Source organism: Hippoglossus hippoglossus, chromosome 4, assembly GCF_009819705.1.
Source record: "Hippoglossus hippoglossus isolate fHipHip1 chromosome 4, fHipHip1.pri, whole genome shotgun sequence".
Classification (NCBI taxonomy): Eukaryota; Metazoa; Chordata; class Actinopteri; order Pleuronectiformes; family Pleuronectidae; genus Hippoglossus; species Hippoglossus hippoglossus.
In genome coordinates this window covers 6360432-6383046 of record NC_047154.1, presented here as the reverse complement: position 1 = coordinate 6383046, position 22615 = coordinate 6360432, and the positions used below count along the sequence as shown (strand labels likewise).

The window sequence follows — 22615 nt, the reverse complement described above, 5'->3', positions numbered from 1 at the left end:
TCATGAGACTTCACTGAGGAATGAAGGATTGTCACTGCTCTGGTTGACTCCATTTGACCTCTGTGCCATGGTTGTTACTGTCCAGGGACCACGGAGCGGGTTGCTGGTGCTTCTGGGGGCCACTGACCTCAGCGTGTGGCGGGCATACTTGTAGGAGAGGAACAGCAGGCCGCTGATGAACATCAGGATGGAGGCAAAGATGCCCACGCCGATGGCTGTGCCGACCTGCTGCCTGACAGGAGCCACAGGGAGGTGAAACTCAGGAGGAAAGTCTATGGTGCTGTTGATGAGCACAGAGTTCATGTTCCACACCAGTGGCACCAAGGAGCACGACCCCGTGAACAGATACAGGATCCCTGTCAGTATGAAGACCAGCCTGATGTTCCTTCGATCCACCACTGTGAAGTAAACCATCCTCATGGCCACTGCGCCGCTGATGTTTCCTGCCAGGCCGCAGATCATCGCCAGCGCCATCAGCACCTGAGCCACAGGGATCTCCACTGGAAGAAAAGAGTCTGACATGCTGAGGCTCGGACAGAACTCCATCTGTGGAAGGACGTGTGTGTAGAAACACACCCTCCAGATACCAACCCAGGCCACGCCCGAGTTGATGACGGACACATCGTCCACATACCACAGCCGCCACTCGTTGAGGCCGGCTGTGCTCATGGTGAGGATCCACGCCAGAAAGCCTGTGGCCAGGCCCAGGAACTGCAAGTGAGCCGTGTGAGCCAAGTACATCATGGGGTCCAGTGTGACTGCTAATGCTCCGAGAGACTGATCGCAGACTTACACATCATCGACTTCATGCAGCATCACTGGTTTCATCACACCTGATGAGAACAAACATGATCCCCACAACATTAATATACTAGTATTACTTTCAAATGTAAAATAATACTTTTACATGCTGGGTACTAAAGCTTGCAATCTGACAGGAGGAAAGCCGCATCCTTCAACATGTCAGTGGGGGCTGGTATCACAGCAGATACACCTCCGAAAGAACCTTTAAAGGTTTAGTTCACTCAAATAATCAAAACACATACATCCTCAGGTAACCTCTTACAATTCAATTCAATTCTAATTGTATGTCAAAACATATATTATTTCAAGGCACTTCACATAGTGAGGTGGAAACCTTACAATATTATAGAGAAACTGTTGTCCATTAACCAGAAGAGTCCTGGTTCTCACAACGTGGAAAAACTATTGGGATTGTGAGAACCAGACCTAATGTGGCCATCTGCCTCGACTGGTTGGCGTGAACGGAGAAAAATGGGGGAGAGAGGAGAGCTGGGTGGAAAAGAGGGGAGAGAAGAGAGAGAGAAAGGATGATAATAATATTATTATTAATAATAATAATAATAATAATAGAGTAGTATCAGATCTGGATCCTGCTGCTGCAGGAGTTAGAGATACCTGCAGATACATAGGCAAGTGAATCATTTTATTATCCATAATTTTGTAATTGTATCTACTGAGGCTTTAGAAAACATCATCAGCTCAATACAATTAACATAAATGGAACTAATCTTCTAAGAGGAAAGTTTTAACGACAGTATTTTTATATAAATGGTTGAACTGATCCTTTAAGATGTGTTTACTAAAGCAGGTGGAGAAAAGTGATGTAATGAAATGTAAATATAATCTAATGAACTGAGGCATTCAAATTTCACTATTATCTGTATATAATATTTACTGTGCGAGGTAGAACTGTATTGTATTTAATGTGCGTATATCTGACATATCTTGGTCACAATTCTCAAAAAATATGGATCATTATCAAACAATTCTTGAAACTTAACATTAACCACTATATCCTTCTTACAGGGTTTAGGAATAAGTTCTGTGTTGCAGTTCTTACAGACTGAGTCTGTCCAGACACAGGGTGAATTCATGGTAGCATCGTAGTAATTCTGAAAATATTGTGTAAAGGAGACAAACAAATACTATTCAATCTTCTAAAAAAATCGGTATGTACACAGACTTCAGACACTACAGAGATAAGAGACAGTGTTAAGTGCTGCAATGTACTATGACCACAACTGTCATAATAACTATAACTATATAACTAATATAACTGAGGGTTAAGGGAAGAGGATGTCACACCTTGTTAAAGCCCTATGAGACAAATTGTGATTTGTGAATATGGGCTATACAAATAAAATTTGATTGATTGATGATTGATAATACAATACAACTTCTGCTGCGTGTGTGGTCATTGTGTGATAATCTGACTGTCACCATAGTAATTCTTTGCTCAAGCAAAATTAACATGTATAACAATGTTTATATAATACCGCTCTGTTTGTACAACCACGCCATAATGCCCACATTAAAGTGTGGTCTTTGATTTCCCTTTTTTTTTCTTCTGGCTTCTCATTTACTCAGCTCTAAACAGGTCCTAGAATTCTTTTGGAACAAGGTAGTAAAACCGACTATGTGATCTGAATAAATTCAGTCTCATATGTAGTTACATTATCCAGGATAAGAACAAGGAAACATCTAGAAATACAGCGGCGTGAGGAAAAAAAAAGCTATTACGTACCTTTAGAAGTATTGAGCATAACAAAACCTCTGAGGTGAAAATGCAAAATGTACTTTTAAGAATGATTAAAAGTGCTGCAGTGGAAGTGTGGAGAGTTATTCTTCAGTTACAGCAGGTCCAATCTGTTCAAGCAGTGCTGTAGTTAATGATTGTCCATTTAAATCTCTGCAGGTAATACAGTGAAATAAAACAACCTTCACTTACATGCTGTCCATTTACTCACCAATATGAGTCTCAAGTTCAGATTTAGTCGTTTTCAGCAAACACTGCGTCTTTCCACAGATGGAATCTGAGTGATGGTCGACATTCTCGACACCCTGAACCACCTGAACCACCTGAACGTTAAAGATTCTCCGTATCTGGGCACTGCATTTTACCTCCACATTATCAGCGGTGAGGAGGGCGTGCTGGAGTTAATGAATGACAGTGGATATGAGCTAAGAAGAAATCAATCAAACAAGAGTGATCTCAGCAAACTCTTTATTTGACATAAAGGAGCACAGCTGATAAAGTGTTAAGAGTCGGGCTGTAGCAGTGCATGAAGCAAACTGTGACATACTCAAATGTGCAGAACAAGCGTCCTCCAGCAGGAGTTTCACATCTGAACACACTGATTTCATCCTTAAGGTCTGAAAAAGGTTTTGGAATGATTTACTCCCATGTTTGGTGGCACAATGATCAACCGGAAACATTTTTAGTGTTGAAATTATTAATAGGTCAAGTAACATCTGTGGTAACTACGCATGAAACATCTGCACCGTGAATAACAAAAACACAGTGAAGTAATAAGACGAAATACAAAAACACTTGGTCAACATACGTGTGACGATATCATAATGTAAAGTTTTCTGGTGGAGAATAAAACCGAACAACTGTGACAGAAGTGGATTAAAGAGCGTTCAGTGACATGCAGTGACGTGGACGACTCCCCGGGCACTTTCACTTTCACTGTGGATTTTACTTGAGTTCAAATCTGGATGTGAAGTGCTTCTTCTGTTCAGTGAAGTTGAACAAGTGCTCTTTAAAATGACCAGTTCATTCAGCCTTGTTTTTTTTGTCTTTTTTGCAGAAGAAAAGCGAGGGCACTAAAATCTTAGTACAAGGCCACTAGTTTAGATATAAATGTTAACAAACATGTTTGTGTTTATTGAAATATCTGGCCAGATTTGATGGATTATGTGAATTTCAGAGTGTGATATTATTTCAACATAAAACCTGATAAATACTTCTATTCGTTCAGCATGTGACACACATCATCAGGTAGCACGGCTGCTCAGATCAGTTGAAGATAAAATACTGTCTCCTCCTGCCTGGATTCAAAAGGCTACAATAAATTACTAAAAAAGCCAAAAACAAAATAAAAACAGCAAAAAAAGAATAGATACAGTGGTTGGTTGAGAAGAGCAGCATCTTTCACAATGGAGTTCTGGATGCTGTCAGTCGGTGTCAATCCCCACTTCAGGGGATGTGAATTGAAAAAAAACACAGAAAATGCAACAGTCCTTGTTGCAAACAGGTCGTTGGTCTCCGCAGCTTGTTGTCTCTGTCTCCCTCTACTGGACACAGGACTCAGCTGCATCTTGAAGAAACACAACCAGAGTCCTGGGCTATTTCAAAGCCTGTGTCCAACTCCTTCAGAAGGACAGCCTCTGTTCTATTGGCAGACTGTCCATCAGACACTTGAGTTGCTCATCGCCCAGTTTGATTTTGTCCTCGAGCTTGCGCTGCTCAATGATGAGCGCAGACTTCATCTTGACAAAGTGCTCATAGTCCGTCAGGCTGTCCACCTGCAGGTAGTTGGCCAGGATGTCGTAAACAACACATTCCCGCCGGTCCAGGTTCTCCTTCAGCTCCTTCGCATCCTCATGCTGACGGATCAGCAGCTTCCTCTTCTCAACCAACGTACGCTGAAAGGGAAAGGAACATTAGGATTTGTGAGGATGTGTCATATTTCCTCCAAAGACCTAAAAACCATCTGTTAGAATTCTAAGGTTTATATTCACTAACCTTCTCCTCAGCTGTAGTGTCCTCCTCCAGACTGTTGAGGGCGTTCTCCACTCTGGCCAGACGGCCAGACAGGGACAGCAGCAGACTCACCACCTTGTCCAGGTCCCCGACAAACATCCTGAACTTGTCCAGCTCGTTGGGTTTGCAGACCTGTTGCACTTGGGCCTCCACCTCGTCTCCCAAAGCGTTGTTGTCCAGGATGTCCTCCTGAAGACTCTCCCTGGCCTCCCGCAACACCTGGAGCTTCTTGCTGAGGCTGTCGATCAGCTCTTGCTACATGAAAAACAGAACATACAAAAAACCACTGAGCGATCAATACTATTCAATGAAAACAGAGACCTCAAACACTGTTGAGGAGCTGTCTGTGTGTGAATTGTGTGTGTGCGCGTGTGGTACCTTCTTGTTGGCCAGATCAATATCCAGTTCGTCCTCTGAGTCTTCCTCTTCCTCTTGCTGCTCCTGCATGTCCTTCATCTTGATAAGGAGTTCAGCTTTGGGAGCAGATGTGCTGAAATATGTAGAGCTGGTCACCATGGCGACAGCTGCTGCCATACTGTCCTCCTTTTCTCTGAAATAAAAATGTACAATTTTAACTACTGACAACTGATGAGAGATGTAATTGACCACACAGATTTTGTCTGTTTGGAGAAGCAGCTGCATTTTTAACCATTGAGCCATCACTATCAGCAAGTTATTTCAACTTTTTCTTCATGACTTTTAGCTAATATTCAACTGTGTCGTGTGGACTGATGTAAAGAAACGGGTTAAAGACTCAATCAGATCACACAGACTGACCTTTCCTCGGCAGGTCGGGTGACTGTCTGTTTGACCGGCACCTTCCTGCGCTGGTGAGCTTCCTCCAGCAGCTGCCCCCCCTGAGGGAAGATACCCTCCATCAAGTCCATGGTGGTCTTCATCTTGCTCTGATCCAGTATATCAGCTAGTGACTTGTCCTTCCCCATGATGTCCCTGGCCAGCTCCTCTCTCTTCTGATCCTCTGCCACTCCCGTGATCACAGCTGTCCTGTTGCTGGGGGGCTCGTCTGTGAGCGGTTCTGGCTGCTGACAGCTGGAGCTGATGGGATCTGTGATCGTGGTCATGTATGCGTCTCTGTGGGACTTTGTGTCTGTCTCAGCAGCTGGTAGCCTGTCGGGCTCTGTCTGCCGAGTGAAGGCGCAGAAGACAGAGTCCTGCCCTGCAGCTGTCAGACTGTTGAGTCTGTTAACACCAGGAACCTCAGCTTCTACAGTAGGCGGGTCGCTGTGCTGCAAATATGGACTTTTCTCCAACTCTGTGACGCCCTCTGAGTGCACGATCCTGATGGGCACTTTCTTCACAGCAGGATTTTGACTTTCTATCACATGCTCCATCCTGAAATATCAGAGACAGACAGACAGATCTTATAAAATGAAACTCTCTCTGGAGGAGGAGGAGGAGGAGGAGGAGGAGGAGGAGAACAAAATCTCTAGTTGCAGTTGTTCCAGTCATACGATGATTAAAAGTTTCACTGCATGATGGCAAATTAAATTTTTTTCCGTGCCCAGTGTGCTGGAATATCTTAGACATGTGACTCCTCCCACTACTTTGGTTTCTGCTCGCTGTAACAGTCCTGCTCTACAATCTGAAGCTCACTGCAGATGATATCAATTCAAATCAATTCAAGGAGATGAAAAAAATAGTTTTGTGTTTTGGGGCTTTAAAAGACATTTTACATTTTCAGCATTTAGCTGAATTACATCAAAACCACCAGTGGCTTTTATAGACGTGCGGAGAATCCCTCTAATTTACTGTGGCTTGATGGCACACACATGCTGATTCTACACAGGCAGAGACTCTCAATAAGCTCCTTTGTCCATGCAGCATAAAGACACGATAAGTTGAGGAGCTGCAGTTACTGTGTTCTGACTCAACACGGTGGTGGTTTGAAGTTGCAGCAATATTACGGCATGTTTGAACAGCTGTCCTGTCAGATGAAATAAAAGAATAAGTTTACCTGTTGGAGTCTTCATGCTGCAAAGAGACTGGAGGCCTGTCGCTGAGTCTCTGAGGAGAAAACTGTGGAGATGGTGAGCGCTGCCCCTCCATACTGGTCGGCCCTGAAGGACTGTAGGAGGAAGCCGGGGGCGAGGAGGCAGGCTGAGGATTGGACGTTGACAGATGATGTACTGCCCCTTGTCCTTTGTCCACAAGTCCTTTGCCCGGCTCAGGATCTCTCTTTGCAGGGTGGGTGGGGACAAAGGCGGAGTTACTATCAGTTGTAGGAGAGCAGCGGGTGTAGACTTCACTTTGGGAACTGGTGGAGGACTCGTGGGCCTCTGGGCATCTCTGAGGGGGAGGCTTCTCCAGCACAGGGGTTTTCCTCCTCGCTCCAGATGGCGGCTCGTTGTGGCTGTGGTCCCCGGGCGGAGGGAGAGCACACTCAGTGACACCGTGTGAGAGAGATGTGGGTCTGTGGTTCTCGGTGGCAGGAGCAGCTCTGTGTCTGCAGTCAGGGTTGGCTCCTGTCATGGGCGGAGGGGGTGGCGCTGAGTAATGTTCAAACTCCTCCGTCTTTTCTCTGACTTTACAGTCACTGGGCCCTCTGTCAGAGAAGCTGAGGAGCACAATAGAAAGCTTTTAATTACACAGCCAGGCAGCACGGACTATCATCTGCAGCTCTATCAAATAATACACTGCGGTGGAGGACTTGTTCCTCGCTCCAGCAGCCACTATGATTATGCCAGCATGAAAAGACACACGGCTCCCTCTCTTCTGCGAGCCTCCTCCCTGGTAACTGTTCAGCTGGCAGCGTGAAGAGGAATATTTCAGTTCCCACAAAGTCTGCAAAGAGGAATAAATAATGCTCCAGTGCAAAGAAGTGGGAGCAGATCACTTTTTCCTGTCTGATTCACATTTACACTTTTAACTCTTTGGAGGTTTGAGTCCAGAGGAAGAAAAGATCAATGTTCGGCGATCACAGCGACCATTAAAGGCCTGACAGTGAACTAATGGAGCATAAGTGACTGAATAATAAGATTTGAGAGCATAATTTAACCATAAAACACAGTGGAACGCTGTCATTAACTAAACGGTAGAAGTACACAAACTCCTAATGCTGTAGTTTCTAGCACACAGGGGACACGCCGATGCTTGCTCATACAGATTCAATTAGGAGTTCTCAGAGAACATTAACACATAAAGCACGCAGCTTTGATGAAAGTCAACGCTGTATTTGGATCTGCAGTCACAAGACACAGAACAGTGACTTGTGGACAGAGGCCATAACACAAACCTCCCAATCTGAATTCTTACAAGCTGCGACAAGTTACCCAGTGTACAACTGTTGGTAAGGTGGACACCCTCCTTCAGTCTCAGCTCTGGATAGAGCGTGACAAATCTACCTCGCACAAACATGAAACATGATGCCAGCAATATCCAGTGGTCATGTTACAACTATGATGTCAGTGTTCATCCAATGATTGACAAAGGTAAACATGGTCACAGGAAAAGTAACTGAGATATCTGTGTCTACATAATGAAGCTTCTGTTAGGCATGTTCTCTCTGGTCCTCTCACGCTGCTTCCAGACATGAACTCCAAAGGATGTCTGCATAATTGGGTCCGGACTTTCTCTCGAGTTTGCCTTTCACACATGAAGATCACATATTTTTGTTCACCTACATACAACATATCGACACATCATCCTGAGATATTTAGATCCTCCTGCAGAGGATCTCCTGCTGTTTTCTCACATTGGGTCATTTGGACATTTTTCAAAGGGGGCTGGCAGAAGAAACTCCACAAAAGGTACGTAGCCTCTCACTCGGACATTTGCATTCTCACATACAGCCCCTCCGGAGAGTTCAGTGCATATCCAAAAGCAGCTTCAGTGTGTACATCAGAACTGAGACTGAAACCATGATGCGAACCTTCACAATCTTCTATACCCCAACCAGCTGTCCCCACCCCCCGGTATAAATAAGAAATCAGAAGATCCAAGAACCGAAGTGAGGATTTGGAGAATGGTTACACAGATCATACACATTACTTCACTACAATATTATAAGGAACAAGAGAAAAATTGGAAACTGTGGATTTGAAACTAAATAAACATAAAATATATATATAAAACATATTGTACCGACTCACCCAAATTGAAGTTTTACTGCTAACATGCCACAGAACACAAGTCAAAGCGAGTGTGCTGTCTGTCTGGTAACTCTCTCTATGACAGAGGCCACCTGTTGGTCTCTCTTTATGCCGGTGTCAATGACACTATATGGGTGGAGTGCACTTCACTGAGCTCATCTCTCAGACTTCTGAATGACAATAACGTCCTGTGCACTGTTGCTGTCATGCAAACGTGAGCATCATATGGTGTGGCTCCTACAAAGAGGTCGCTCAACACGGGACACTCTACACCTTTCAAAGAGTCTCTCACCAGTGGGAGTTTAGATAATGCACAAAGGCTCCTGAATAACTGGTTACAAAGCATGAAGTCATTTCCAGCTGAGTCACTATACATAGTTTAAGAGACAATCAGACTTATGTTGAACCAAAAAGCAGCTTTTGAACAGCTGAGGTTAACTCTGGATATAATGAAAATTATTTGTTTTTGCTTCGAGTGGACAACTGAAAAAGGAACTCTTCAAAGTTTTCAGTTTGGTTTTTATGGTCCATGTTTAAAATCTTAAACACCTCAGTCTCTTGTCCTCATTTCCATAAAAAAAAAACATAAAGAAGTTTTTCTGTGTGTAAGGTGATGAGAGAGGAAGCTATGCTAAACAAAATATACAAATACATCTCATTTCTTCTGGATTCGCTTGGTCATTTTAATCTGTCCTTACACAACCTCTCTCTCACTCTGTCCCTCATTGGATTTATTTTCCTAGCTGTCAGTTTCTGCTGCTCTACGTCACATGGTGTAATGCTGCGTGGCCATTTGTTGGGGAATAAAGTGGGAGTACTAGTTTTGATGCAGTTGATTTCCCTAATAAATATGTGGCAGAATATTTCTAATTTGGGAAAAAGATTTTAACATGATTAATCGTACAGCAATACTCTCACTGTCAGGTAACGATCCACTTCTTTCAACTCCAGTTTGAAACTCTATAGACTCAAACAATATAGTATAAATACTCAATAACTAATGCACTACATTTCAAAATAAAGGGAGGAACATGTCAGATGTGTTCAGCAATGTGAAGATTAAAAGTCAGCTATTTATATGGGAACATCTAAGGATCAAAAGAAATCATCAGTGTCTTGTACCCTGCCCATTAAAACAAACATAGAAAACCGGTTTAACCCACTGAGACCAATCCACTTCGTTTGCTGTAAGCTGCTGTCAGACATGCACTGAACTCTGCAGTTCCTCCGTATTTTTCTGAAGGAGGTGCATGTGTGACTGCAAATGTAAGAATGAGACGCTCCGCAGTTTATACGGACTTTATCCGCCTGACCTCCTAGTATAATGTCGTAGAAATCCAGGAGAAGTCGATGTGTGAAGGGGCTGACCCCTTCTGAACACAGAAGGGGATGACCGCGAACGATTTGGGGGGTTGATTGCTTCTATCATGTGACAGATGCAAAAAAGGAAAAAACTAAAAGAAAACAAATATCTCCCGGTGAAAAGGCATTGACACACAGGTAGAAAACACAGACAAAAATGTCAATAGGGTTTGTGGCGATAAGAGCTGACAACAGTGTCAGGTTGTTGTAAACATGATCACGTGATCAGCGGATTTAAACCATCACTGCTTGCCTCTGTGTGCTGCACCCGGCTGCTCCACCTCTCAACTGAATAATGCGGAGGATTTGTTGCGAACGCGGCTGTGGAGAGAACCTCCCACTGTGTTGTACATGTGTGAAAGGTAAACTCTGGGTAAACGCCGTAGCAACTTCTCTGAATTTTACCCGGAGGGCATGTCTGAAAACGGCTATACACACACACACACAATACAAGACGTGCTCATCGTATTGATGTTGGTTATTGAAGCCTTCCATTGAAACCTACAGTTCTACTCAGAGCTGGAGTTGGCGCCTCCATAGAGAAGATGTAAATATAAAAGGGGTCATTCTACGGTAAATAAAACAACAATTCAAACAATTTAGGTGATTATACACATAAATGTTTGTGAAACATCAATAGGATTATTTTATATTCAATTTCTGCCAATAGATCCCTTTCAGCTAAATCGTACACACTGGGCCTTTAAGCTCAAGGGCTACTCAAGAGTCTAGTGCCATGCTAGCAGCTCTGTGAAACTGTACTAACTAATGCTAATATCTATATGCCAACATGGTGACGGAGCTAGATGTTTTAGTCTGGACCAAACAACTAGACGACATCGCCACCCAGAGAGCTGAGCCACTAGCATGGTTACAAATCCAATTATGCCAAGTTCCAGATCTTATAGATGATAATTTTAGCCTTCGAACAGACCCCCCCTGAACCCGTCGCCTTTACATTCCTATAGGCCAAAGAAACAGTTCCTCACTGTCACAGACAGGCCTCGTCTACAGCAACGAGCCTCTACAAAGTGCAGCCGGAGAGACGGCTTATGTTGTCACAGCTGCGCCAAGGAAGTGCCACTGGTATGCCTCCACAGATTATAAAGACTTCACTGTTCCTCTACAATCTCACTGCCCTCTGTCACTGATAAAGCTCATGAGAGAAATAATTAAATATCACACTAAATATGCTGTGATATAGCGATATATGTCATGTGATGATAGAAAAACATCTGTCACTTCATAATCTAATCTATCGTTAATCTGTTTTGCTCCAATCACACTCGCGAGGCATGTTTTTATTGCCATTTAGAAAGGTTTGTTTCTGAACAGAACAGAAACTGAATTGGCCAAATATGCAGCAGATCCGTTCCTACAACTGATCAAACGCTGCTAACTCTCTTACCACCAACAGCACAATAATGTCAAATAGTACAGAGAGTCTTTGCACTAGAGCTAAAAAAGTAAGGTTGAGTGCTCAAAACAAACCCCAGACTCGAGGCTTTGGCCTGTGGCAGATAATATGGCAAAGAATAATGAAGAAGGAAGGAGATAACAGCTGGTTTTACAACTTACGTTTGCAAAGACATTGACCCGATTTACTTTTCTGAGAAACTGGCACAGGATACACAGGTGTATGTTATCTGGATATGAGGTTTTGCTTTTGTTCTACAACCCTCAGAGACCATGGTGCAAGATGAAACTAAATAATATGGTCCAATAGTACATAATGTTTAGCAATCCCATGAGTCAAACTAGTAAACTAGAGTATATTGCATTCTATATTTGAGAAATAAATGGAAAGTCCCACTGTCATTGAAGCTATTGCACCAGCAAGTTTGATCTAAGAAGATGTACTCACGCTTTAACAGTGCAGAGCAGTTCAGCAGGTTTACTCTCCGTCTGGGAACACTCAGACTTTCTCCCAGGTACTGGAATCTTCTGTAAATAAAGTTTAAATTTGAAGAGAACAAAATACACAATCAGTTATGTTAAAAAAGAAAGAAACTCTCCACTATTCAGAAGTGAGGCTTCCAGCTATGACAAGAGCCGAGTCATTATCTCATCCCTCTTGTTTTCCACTGGTGAAAAGACTCAGCAGCAGTTGATGCCCCTCTCACTTCCTCAAGCTGAGGGTGTGTCATTATGTACAAACATGGATTAATATTTGACTTGGCTTTTTCCTTTGTGCCTTTCACTTCAGTGAGTATATTTGTTTTAACGAGAAGTGAAGTCACCTCTGGGGCCTGGTACATTTGCAACTTTTAAGTGATTAAAACAAGGGTAAAACCAAGAGACGGCTCATTTAAAACATTTAAAAAATATATTATTCCAATAAAATGTTTGCTGAAGTCATTTGGAGATTAGAAAATGAATCTGACTTTGTGCCTCACCTGTCCATACATGTCAGCTGAAGGAGAGGATCTGGATCTCTCGTGCAAACAGGTGGTTTTAGTTCTCTCCTCTGGCCCTGGATCCAGGATGTTATCAGCTGAGTGGTACCGTCCAGACGCTCTGGTTTCGGCTGGTTTCTTCTGTGTATTCCACCTCGCCTCATACTCTGCAAAGGTGCCCAGTCGTTGCTGGTCGAGGACAGACTGTTTGTGTGCAGAGTAAGGAACTCTCTGGGCTTCCTCAACATACTCTCTGCTGCTGATCCCTTTCACTGTGTCTCCTGCTGAAATGATGGAGGGGATATCTTGGCCTTGGTTGAGCGTCTGGCTTTGAAGGGGCATGTGATTGGGGAGCCCGGGTCTCCCACTTTCTTTAAAGAGCTTCGGTCGGTCTAGTGAGGAGCTTGTATTCTCATTGCAAGGGAGGTCTTCCTTCACCCCAACTTCATGGATTTTGTCTGGTTCAGAGAAAGACCGTACCTTCTTTTCTGCAGTAAAACGCTTCCGGCCTCCAATACGAGTTACCTGACCAGCAGCAGGCCCCGATTGAGATATTACTGATTCAGTGACAGTTGGCAGAGGGGGGACATCTTTACGGGCCAGTGCTGAGGATGGGTAGTTTGGTAAGGCCTCCGCTGCAGGGTTCTCGGCTAAGACAGGCTCCAGGTCTTTCCTCCTGAACGATGTAGCCTTGAGCACCCTCGCCTGTGCTTCCTTCAGATGATCCTTGTAGGTGTTGGTGAAGGAACCGTCTGCAGACGTTGGGGTGGTGCTTTCAGTGGACTTCCAGATGTCCTGCTCTTCTTCAGTCTCACCCTCAGCACTGGGAATAATGGCTGCACTCTTACTTTTCTGCAGCTTGGCTCTCCTCATTTGGATTTCATTCCTTAATGTCGTGGCAAAACGTTCGTTGCGCTTTACCTGCTTGCCTTCAGGAGACTCCTCCGAGATCGTGTCTCTTGTTTTCTCGTGTTGGTCTGCTGCATCCATGGACAGAGAGTGCAGCATGGGGGTGGCATGGGGGCTGATTTTATTGTTCGCTTGACCATGATATCTGATGTCTTGAGGTATTTCTCTGTGTTGTAATGGGAGAGACCTTCGGTGTTCAGATTGTCTGGTAGGAGGGTAACTTATGAACTGAGCTTCTGCACTTAGTATGTTGTGTCCTCTCTGGCTTCCCCTCTCATCAGAGCTGGGATTAGCTACAGAGGTTTCTGGTACAGTGGTAACTTGGTGCTTGCTATATCCGTTATTATCTTTATTGTGTGAAGAGTGTTGTTGGGGCAGGTGATACTTCACTTTGCTGACTGTCTGTGGGCTAAGAGATTTACGCTCAGTTCCACTTTGTGCCAGGTCTGCTCCGGTAACACTCCTCCTGTCGTCTGGTTTTCCTAACATCAGCTGGGCGTTAGGCTGCGTGGGCTGGCATGTTGTGACACAGTAGTATCGACTAAGTCCACTGCTGTCAGTGATCTGCTCATTGACTGAAGTAGACAGCGAGGCGCCTAAGTTCCTTCTCTGGTTCTGACCAAACTGTTGTGCAGACGTGTTAGTAGGCAGTTCTTGCATGCTACAATGGTAGCCACCTACGTTCTGTGGCTTTGGTGCGGACGTAGCCCAGGGCTGAGAGTAAAAAGTGCTTTTGTCACTATGGTGTCTCTGATGGTGAGGCTGGCCTTGCCGAACATCACAGCTGGACAGGGAGTACTGCTTGTTTGAGCTGAACTGGTTGTGGTTTGATTTGTCAGATGAAGGGTACAAACCGTCGCTGTCATTTTTCAGGGAAAGGATGTGACTGCGGCGATTTTCAGAAGACGTCTTACAGGAGCCGTGTGAATCAGGTCCTTCAGGGTGTGCTACGACAAGCCCCCTTTCGTGTACCTTGGTCGCAGCAAAACTGTCGCTGCGTGCAGGTGGAGGTGGTGGGGGAGGGGATGGAGACGCACCCTTCTTTTTCTCTGGGACGTGCCAGACTGGTCCATAGCTGATTCTGCTTGAAGTGGAATTGCGGGAGCCAGCCGGGTCCTCAATCTGTGGACCCTCAAAACCTGCGTTAACACCTGGCATCTGAAAGTACGTAAGCCTATCATCGTGTTTGCCAACTTCAGTCAAGCTGTGGGTGTTTCTACTATTGCTGTGATTGTTGTGCTTTCCTCCTGCATCCCACTGGCTCACTTTATAGAGCATGTTCTCTGTTGAGGCAGTGTTGCTCTTTGAGAGGGTGTAGTCTGGTGTGCCAGAGCTGGTGGAGAAGGAGCTGTAGGCTGAGTCTCGTTTCCCCCCTCCCAGGTGCTCCATACTGTTATTGGACTTGGCAGGTGACAGCTGACCGGCAGAGTACGGGTGTGAAACATGCTCTAGACTGTCCATACTCCCAAGAGAGCTGAACTGGTCGGACACTCGGCGCAGGTTTGTCTGCTCCCAGGCAGAGGAAAGATCAGTGGAGGATGAGCTAGAAGTTAAAGAAAATGAAAAATGTGAAAATACAATACAATACAAAACAATACATCTACCCTACGATAGCTGTTAGTTATCAGGTTATAAATTATGGCCTAAGTTATAGTTTCATGGCAGTCAAAATTGTATCTAATTAATTATTAACACAGCTCATAAACTGGAGAATACAGAAAATACTTAACTACAAAGCAGGAATCAAATTAAAACCCATCTTTTAGTTTTCTTTATACTGTACATACATAATTCTATGTTTACATAGGGTATAGAATCCTAACTATCCATTCATTTAACCTTCAATCATTTTAACCAATGCAATATACAATTTCCTTGGCATTTCCACATCATACTTTACAGCCCACTGGACACAACACCTTTTAATGGTTATTTTGGCAATAAGAAAGACAATTTAGGAATGAAAACCTCTTTACAAAAAAATCATAAAGTTGGATCAAACACAGACTCAAAAGGCAAACTTTAAGATCCCAGTTACCTTGCATCATATCTGGTTTGCCAGACTGGCGTGGGCGGAGACTGTGTTTTGGCAGTCTCTGATTGGTTTTCGTTAAACTTGGTGGAGTGCCAGGAGTGAGGCCTGCTTATGGGTTCATTCCGCCTGTAGAGAGGGCAAAGAAAGAAAAAAACAAAACACCAACTGGATTAGAGACCAACCCCTTGTGGAAAACAGTATGTTTGCTTCCATAGATGAATCTGGGTGCCCAAAAGCTACAGATAGAGCTGTTGCTGCAACTTTGCTGCTGCTCCACAAGGAATTATTTTTGTCTACTTTACTGCATCTACTGTATATAGACACATTTTGTAGTGTTTACATTCACCAGTGGATACTGTTGTGGATGGTTTAAATCTACGTCTCGGCTTGAACACAAACTTTGTACAGGAGTTATGCATGTGACACATACCCTTTAAAGCGGTTCTTTCTGAATTGCATGTCAAGAGAAGGTAAACAGAACATGTGAGCATAAAAAAAATTAATCACACAAACCAACATCAGATGTAAGATGGTGTTTAACATGCTTTACAAATGGGACGAACATTATTCATCTAATGACATGAACAAAGAGGCATGCCAATGAGGGCAGGTAATAAACCACAGGAGAGGGAGAGGTGCAGTGAGAGGAATGAAGATGATATTATTACTAGACCAATGATTGATGTGATTGTGGATACGGAGCGGACAGGAACGGAGGAGAGTTAAAAAGGGGAGAAGGTACTACTGATTACGATGAAGCCACAGAACTGTACCTCATGGAACTTCGCAAAATCTTCGTGAGAAAGCTTCTTGCCACATGCACGTCATTCTCTGAGGGCATTTTCTGAGCTACAATATCCACCATTTTCATATTCCTAGGCAGCAGGGAGGAGGAACACACACACACACTAAGAGCTCACGGACAATTGACTGGACTCACAAAACAAAACAAGAGAAAGACCACCAGACATTTGGACTTTTAGCTCTTAAGTTTACTGCACAGACGTTAATGAGTTGTGGAGGTCAGTGTAGCAAAAATTCAAAGGACAAAGGTTCTTAAACAAAGCATTATCATAAACTGCTCTTAAATCACCAGATTATAATATGCAGTCTACATAAATGTGCATGTTGGCTGATACATGATGTTATAGCGCCCTCTCCTGGTTACAGTTATGTCAACTTTTGTTGTCACTTAACAAATTTTCATAGTAGTTGAGGAATATGAAAAAAACACCTACTTGAAGGATCTTATACAAAACATAGACAAGACTAGAATGAGTCACACTGTGTTCTTCTTCTGTCATTAGGCTCATTAACAAAATGCTACAGAGCTGAGGTGAGCTGAGGTCTGTGCTCAGGCTTTGGCATATGGTCCCAAGAGGGAACACAAATCCCAGCATGGGGTGGGGGATTTAGGAGAATAGAGAATCTCTTACACAGTCAGATCAGCCACCTCACCCCTCTGTCCAAGCTGTCGTCTACCTCGTAGACAGTCTCTCTCTCTCGTGAGCTCAAAACTGACATGGTTTCACAGCCACAAGGGACTTATTGTAGTAACACCTGTAGTAATAGTAAAAATGTGGGGGGGTACTGGATTATTGAATTACACTAATGTGTACTCATCAACCTACAAATTTGGGAATTTCATTTTTAGCCCCTTAGCAGTTATTTTAGTTATTTTTCTATTAACGTATTGATGTAACTTAGACTTGCTAACTACTTTTACTGAGAGGGGACTGTGAAACACTGGTCAAGAATTTCAGACAAAGCTTTGGTTGCTTTCGATCTTGTTGGACTCAAGACTTGCACCACAAAGCCATGAGGTCAAGAGGTCCTGCACCCTCAGTCACCTTGTCTAAAGCCCTTCAGTGATCTGATGACAAGCGGTCCAAAAAACAGCTTCCTTCAAATGAAGGCCTGAAAACAAACCGTTGGCTAAAATGAATTGAATAAGTTATATATTTATATTGGTCCACTACACTCATTTTACAGATTTGGAAATCTCAGACTGAGACAGATATCTGCTTAAGCTCAATAAAATGGGACAATTCTACAAAATTAATTGTGGATTAGAGTTAAGGCCTATTTAGAGGACAAAGAAAAGCCAACATGGAGCTCAGTCTTCCTTGTCCCCTCACAGCCTGTGTTTCTGGGGCACTCGGAGCTAACCACACATGGCGCCTGCTATTGGTATGCAAATGAGGCTGGTTTTATTAGGCCTATCGTCAGGGCTACAGCTGGGCCAGCACAGATATGCTTGGAAAGTGAATCAGTTGGGTGGGATGGGGGCAGGGGAGAGACTGTTCTCTAAACTGATCACTGGATGATCAGTCCCACGTCACTTCCAATGTGTCCGGTACCAACCGGTCCACATTCATATATAAACAGATCACACAGAGGACTCATTCAACATGACACACAAACAGCCGGTAATTAACAATAAATTGAAGCTGAAACACTGAGGAGAATATTCACTAATGATTTTACCTATAAGCCTCTTCCCTCAATGATTAACTTGCATTTGTTTTTTAAATAAAAAAGCTAAATCTTGCTGATCGTGGCTTAACCTAGATGGCGGATGACCTCATACTGAATGATAAGACAGAACACATTCAAAACAATAACAGAGTATTAGGGTCATATAGTGAAACAATGAAAGCCACAATATGTTAAATGTCCCCAGCTCGTTCACCTAAACATAACAAGGCGGACAGATGCAGGTGAGACTGCTCTCAAACAGAGGTATCAAAAGGTTCAGGGCTCAACAGGTCAGTCAAACTTAATACAAAGTTAATTGGACTCACCGAACATCTGGATAAAAGGAATTAAAAATGGTCACAATCGTGAATCGTGATGTGTAAAAGAGCAAAAAAATAATATTGGACTGGAGCTCAGTTTGGGAGGGAGAGCAGTTGTATCCGTGCGCTGGTCAGGCACCACATTCCTCAGACACTTCAAAGACAGACTAAAATAAAGAGACGTGGAGGACGTCTGAGCATCATTGTACAACTCTAACACTGATCCACTACCCCCACACACACACTAACTGACTACTCAAAAACACTATATCCACCAGAGTGGTCATTACTAAGGCTAAATTCTCCCAGCTCAACTAGTTTGAACAGAGGGGAGATTTCCTTCAGGATTATGGGGGTTTCACCCCTGAGAGGGGGTGGAAGAGCGTTCAGAGAAGGAGGAGGGCTATTGTCACAGCCAGTCTCCTTGGAGTATTCCCGTACCTTGCCTCGTCTCATTGGCTCTAAGGGGCTAATATGCTAATGATGGGATGAAATGCCGGACCCCTCTTTCCCTATCTCCCCTGTTGAGAGGCAGACATGCATTTCTGCCATTACTATGACAACACGTTGATCTCTAGGGTGTGAGGGCACCCAGTTTCCTGAAAGCTTAGGGTAATGAGCATTGTAACTGGTCAACAGCGATGCCAGCGACACATGGAAAATACAACTTAGTTTTCAAAACAAATGACTCAAGCACATTTTATGTATATATTATTTCTGTTTGTTTGTAATTAGGCTTGTTTGTTTCAGTTTAAGAAATGTATGAACTGGAAATAGTATATAAAATGAATATCTAATCAATAAACCCCATGGTCATTAGGTTTAGATTTAAATATTTTTTTTTTCTCTTTTAAGGATTTTACAATAATATTTAGACATAATTAGCTGTCTTTGATTTTAAATGTTTTTGAATTAATTGCTTGTTGTCTGTGATGAAGTTAAAGTTGTCAGATGAAATTGTTATTATTATTGTTATTATTATCATCTCTATTACCTTTGTAAGCAACCTTGGGTATCTTGAAACATGCTATATAAATCCAAGTTAGCATTATTCAGTACAATACTTAATGAGAAAACTATATAAATCTATTCTTACTGTGCTGCTATTTCATTGGGTTTTCCTGTTTACAGTTTTTTGTGTTAATGAATAGTCTTATGACCTCATGCAGACTTGTTGCAATAGCATAGTAAGATTAAAATACATTGATAAATGCACCATTTCATTTTATTTATTTATTCACAAGGACAATGTGCATTAACTAACATCTTCTGTGTGTGCTAGTGTTAGTGGTTTCTGTGATGAACATTGACTTCAGACACTGTCTTGATCAGTTATCATAAAACTAATCACATCTGGAATGTGGTTGTGCATAGGAAACCATTAACATAAGTGCCAAGTGTTGTTCAGTCTGAATGGAAGTTGTCCAATACAAGCCTCAACTTGCAGGATAATTAATTTATACAGCAGCAGAATACATAATACCGTTCGTATGAAAAACTAAATCTATTATCCAAAAGATATGTCTATTTTTATTGTATTCGATTTTTTTTTACCAGTTTAACTATTCATCCTCAGAAGGAGAAGAGTACAGTTATGATATTTGTGGGGGTTTAGACTGTTTTGCGTTTGGTTAATGACAATGAGAAATGTCATAAACAGGAGAAAAGTCTCCTGGCTGAGTGACAAACAGGTGTTTTTTTCCTCTTATTATTTCCCTGGCACGAGTGCAAGAGGTCTGGTGACAGGCAATACGCTCAGCAAAGAATCGTTGCAACATAAAGGTGATAGGAAGGCAAAGAAATTCGCAGTGATCTATTGTGAGGGAGGAAATTAAGCATGCATACCAAACAAGGTTTTCTATCTGAGGTCCATAAACTTTAAAATAAATTCTCATTAAGCTTAACAAATCATATCATATTTAATATTATGAGTCTGATAAGAACAGACTGTACATACTGTATAATGGGCAAATTCACAGCCGTCTTTTCAGGCTTTAACAGTCAAACATCTGTGTCTTTGGCGCAGGAATTAACTACATTATCTCCATTAAACAAAACACATTAAGTGTAGCCTCACGTATAGTATTACTAGGTAGAAAAATGCTGAGGCTAAAAGGATCCAACCTGCTTTTGGAGGTGAGACAGTGGACTCCACTTGGTTCCTGAGGGTCTGACAAAGGCCTTCTTTTGCAGACTCTACAATCAAACCAGTCATGTTTCGGGTGAGAGAGGTGAACCGTGAGCAGCATGTAATGACCAGCACATTCCTGGGCTGAGTGGCATACCAGCTGTCAAGTCACCGGCTGCCCGCACTGACCCACAGCCCAGAAACATTTCTGTCAGTGGCCGAGGATCTCAACAACTTTACAATTACAAAACTATCCAGCATGTTCTGCGTCTGCCACATTTTCCATTATTACAGATCAGGGGAAATCATGTCAGAAATGACAGGTATCATTTCAACCTGTCAATGACAGAATGGTGCTGGGCCTCACTGGGACCAGCTACCTTGAGTCTCAGAGTTGAAGAACGATAGACGCCAGAGTTTGTAAAAAAAAACTAAGAGTATTTCTTCTTTGATTGGACTGTTTTTTAAAGATTTGATTTGAATTGTTATTTGCTGTCAACTCACCTTGGCATTGGAACAAACCAAAATAGAAACAGAGGGGTGCAGCTAAGACAAGCCAACTGTGAAATCTCTAAACTAGGATTTCCTCTGCTGAGACCCACACAATTATAAGAAATCTACTTCTTAAAACAAGAATTCCAAACATACTACACAGGCTTATTTAGTAAAACAAACGTCATTAAGTGTGAGCAACTGCACTGCAACTCCAACTCAATGCTTACACTTAACGGCTGTAAGCTTTACCAGGTATAATTGGATTGTGCACTAAACCGCTGTGCATACTTCACTCATCTAAAATAGCCACACTGGTGTATCATGGTGCTGGAAACACCATTTTTGTAACAACAACAACAACAACAGCTTTACGTGTCTCTTCCAAAGTTAAATAATGAAGCATATGAGCGACTGTGGTACTTCTGTGGCAGCGCCAGAAGGGGGAAACCAAATACCACAACAAATTTCAAAACTCATGCTGTAAAGTTAAATGATTTACTCCACAGTTGGTTGCATGTTGCAAATAATGTGAAAACTTTATGGATAAGGAGTTAAGCTCCGGTGATCCCTGATGTGATACAAGCTTTCAAAGACACACGGGTCAAATGATCTGTGTTTCTGTAAATTCTAGTTGCACTGGTTAAAGATACCAGAGTGTTGTGTGCACTGTTTGTTTCCTTACTCTCAGTGCAGCTGCTCTCAAGACAAGTGCAGACCATATAAGGTTTGGAGACATTACTGACTGGAATTAGACTTAGAATTTGCTGCATTTTGCCACATTACAACCTTTGGGTTTTTCAGTTTGCAAAGCATAACAACAACAAGCTGGAATCCATGCAAGTGTAATGTGAAGGAGAATTATAGCATTTGACTCTATATAGTAATTAGTGTTGGTGAGCTTTAAACAAACAGTGCATAAAACGTGCAATTTAACTTTTGCTCACACTCTTGTATTGTTTTTGATGTGCAAAACGAGATTTCATCATTTGACATCCTGAAGTTGAAAAATTAGTTTTGTCCAGGCATGTGCAAAGACGACACAATGCTTTCCCACAGATAACCACACCTCTTCTCTTTGTGACATGTGAAAATATACCAACAATTTCACATTATTAGTCACTGCATGCAAAATACATGACTTGCTAAATCAAGCTCCTCCCTTCTGCTCTCTGTAAAGAAACCACACCTTTGCACAGGAGCAGGTTCTGACAGCTTCCTGATCCCCATTCAGGTATCCGACGTTATCCATGAGATAAAAAGAAAGGGTTTGATGGCTGGCATCTGCATGCCCGGGCACAGGTAAGCAGTAGACAAACATCAGGGCTCTAGGTACAGTAGGTACAGGCAGCGATATGGACTCATACACCATGGTATGTTTCCAAACCCAACACCAGTCTTCCAACACAACATGCAGACTGCACTTGGATGAAAAGAGGAAGAAATAGGACTGGAATTGAAGCGTTGAGGTTCTTTAATGAACCATCATCACTTTGCTGTTTTCTAAATCTGACAGAGACTTGTTATTGTGGCCTTTGAAAATGACTGAGTGGAGATGCCATTGTAAAGTGTGAGAAAAAAGTAAACTCTTCAACACAGACCGACAGGAGCAACTAAGAGTCCTGTGGGACTAAACGTTTCTCTAAAGCACAGCATTAACAATAAGACTTGGCCTTGTAAGGAAATGTCTCTCTCTATTTTTGAAACACATGCACAGTGAAATGACAATACTCAGATCCTTTGGTTATTCCTTCTTCTCTTCTAACGTGTAATCCATCCACTGTTTATGTCCTATTCTTCTTCTGTTTCAAAA

The 22615-nt window shown here is 42.7% G+C and overlaps 2 protein-coding genes across 6 annotated transcripts in view; both read right to left on the bottom strand.

Annotated features, from left to right (window-relative positions):
* Positions 1-2680, bottom strand: cldn34a (claudin 34a). Of its 2 annotated transcripts, none has more exons than XM_034582496.1 (2): positions 2549-2680; positions 1-833 (listed from the first exon to the last, which is right to left on the bottom strand). In XM_034582496.1, the coding sequence occupies exon 2, from the start codon at positions 742-744 to the stop codon at positions 1-3; it is 744 nt and encodes a 247-aa protein (XP_034438387.1). In that variant the 5' UTR covers positions 745-833; positions 2549-2680. The 2 variants fall into 2 exon arrangements, with proteins under 2 accessions (XP_034438387.1, XP_034438386.1); XM_034582495.1 differs by lacking the exon at positions 2549-2680 and adding an exon at positions 1174-1201.
* Positions 2681-3008: 328 nt separating this feature from the next.
* The window catches only part of shroom2a (shroom family member 2a), a 33122-nt gene continuing 13515 nt past the window's right edge, over positions 3009-22615 (bottom strand). Inside the window, exons 1-10 of one of the 4 annotated variants that reach the window (XM_034582493.1) lie at positions 18189-18506; positions 16158-16259; positions 15388-15510; positions 12441-14892; positions 11909-11988; positions 6549-7148; positions 5351-5926; positions 4952-5123; positions 4556-4828; positions 3009-4455 (exon numbers count right to left, since the gene is read on the bottom strand). In XM_034582493.1, coding sequence (XP_034438384.1) covers positions 4183-4455; positions 4556-4828; positions 4952-5123; positions 5351-5926; positions 6549-7148; positions 11909-11988; positions 12441-14892; positions 15388-15510; positions 16158-16255 — 4647 coding nt within the window. In that variant the 5' untranslated portion in view covers positions 16256-16259; positions 18189-18506 and the 3' untranslated portion in view covers positions 3009-4182. Of the gene's footprint in view, positions 4456-4555; positions 4829-4951; positions 5124-5350; positions 5927-6548; positions 7149-11908; positions 11989-12440; positions 14893-15387; positions 15511-16157; positions 16260-18188; positions 18507-22615 lie in introns of those variants that run through there. The other 3 variants (XM_034582489.1, XM_034582490.1, XM_034582492.1) reach the window with 3 other exon arrangements.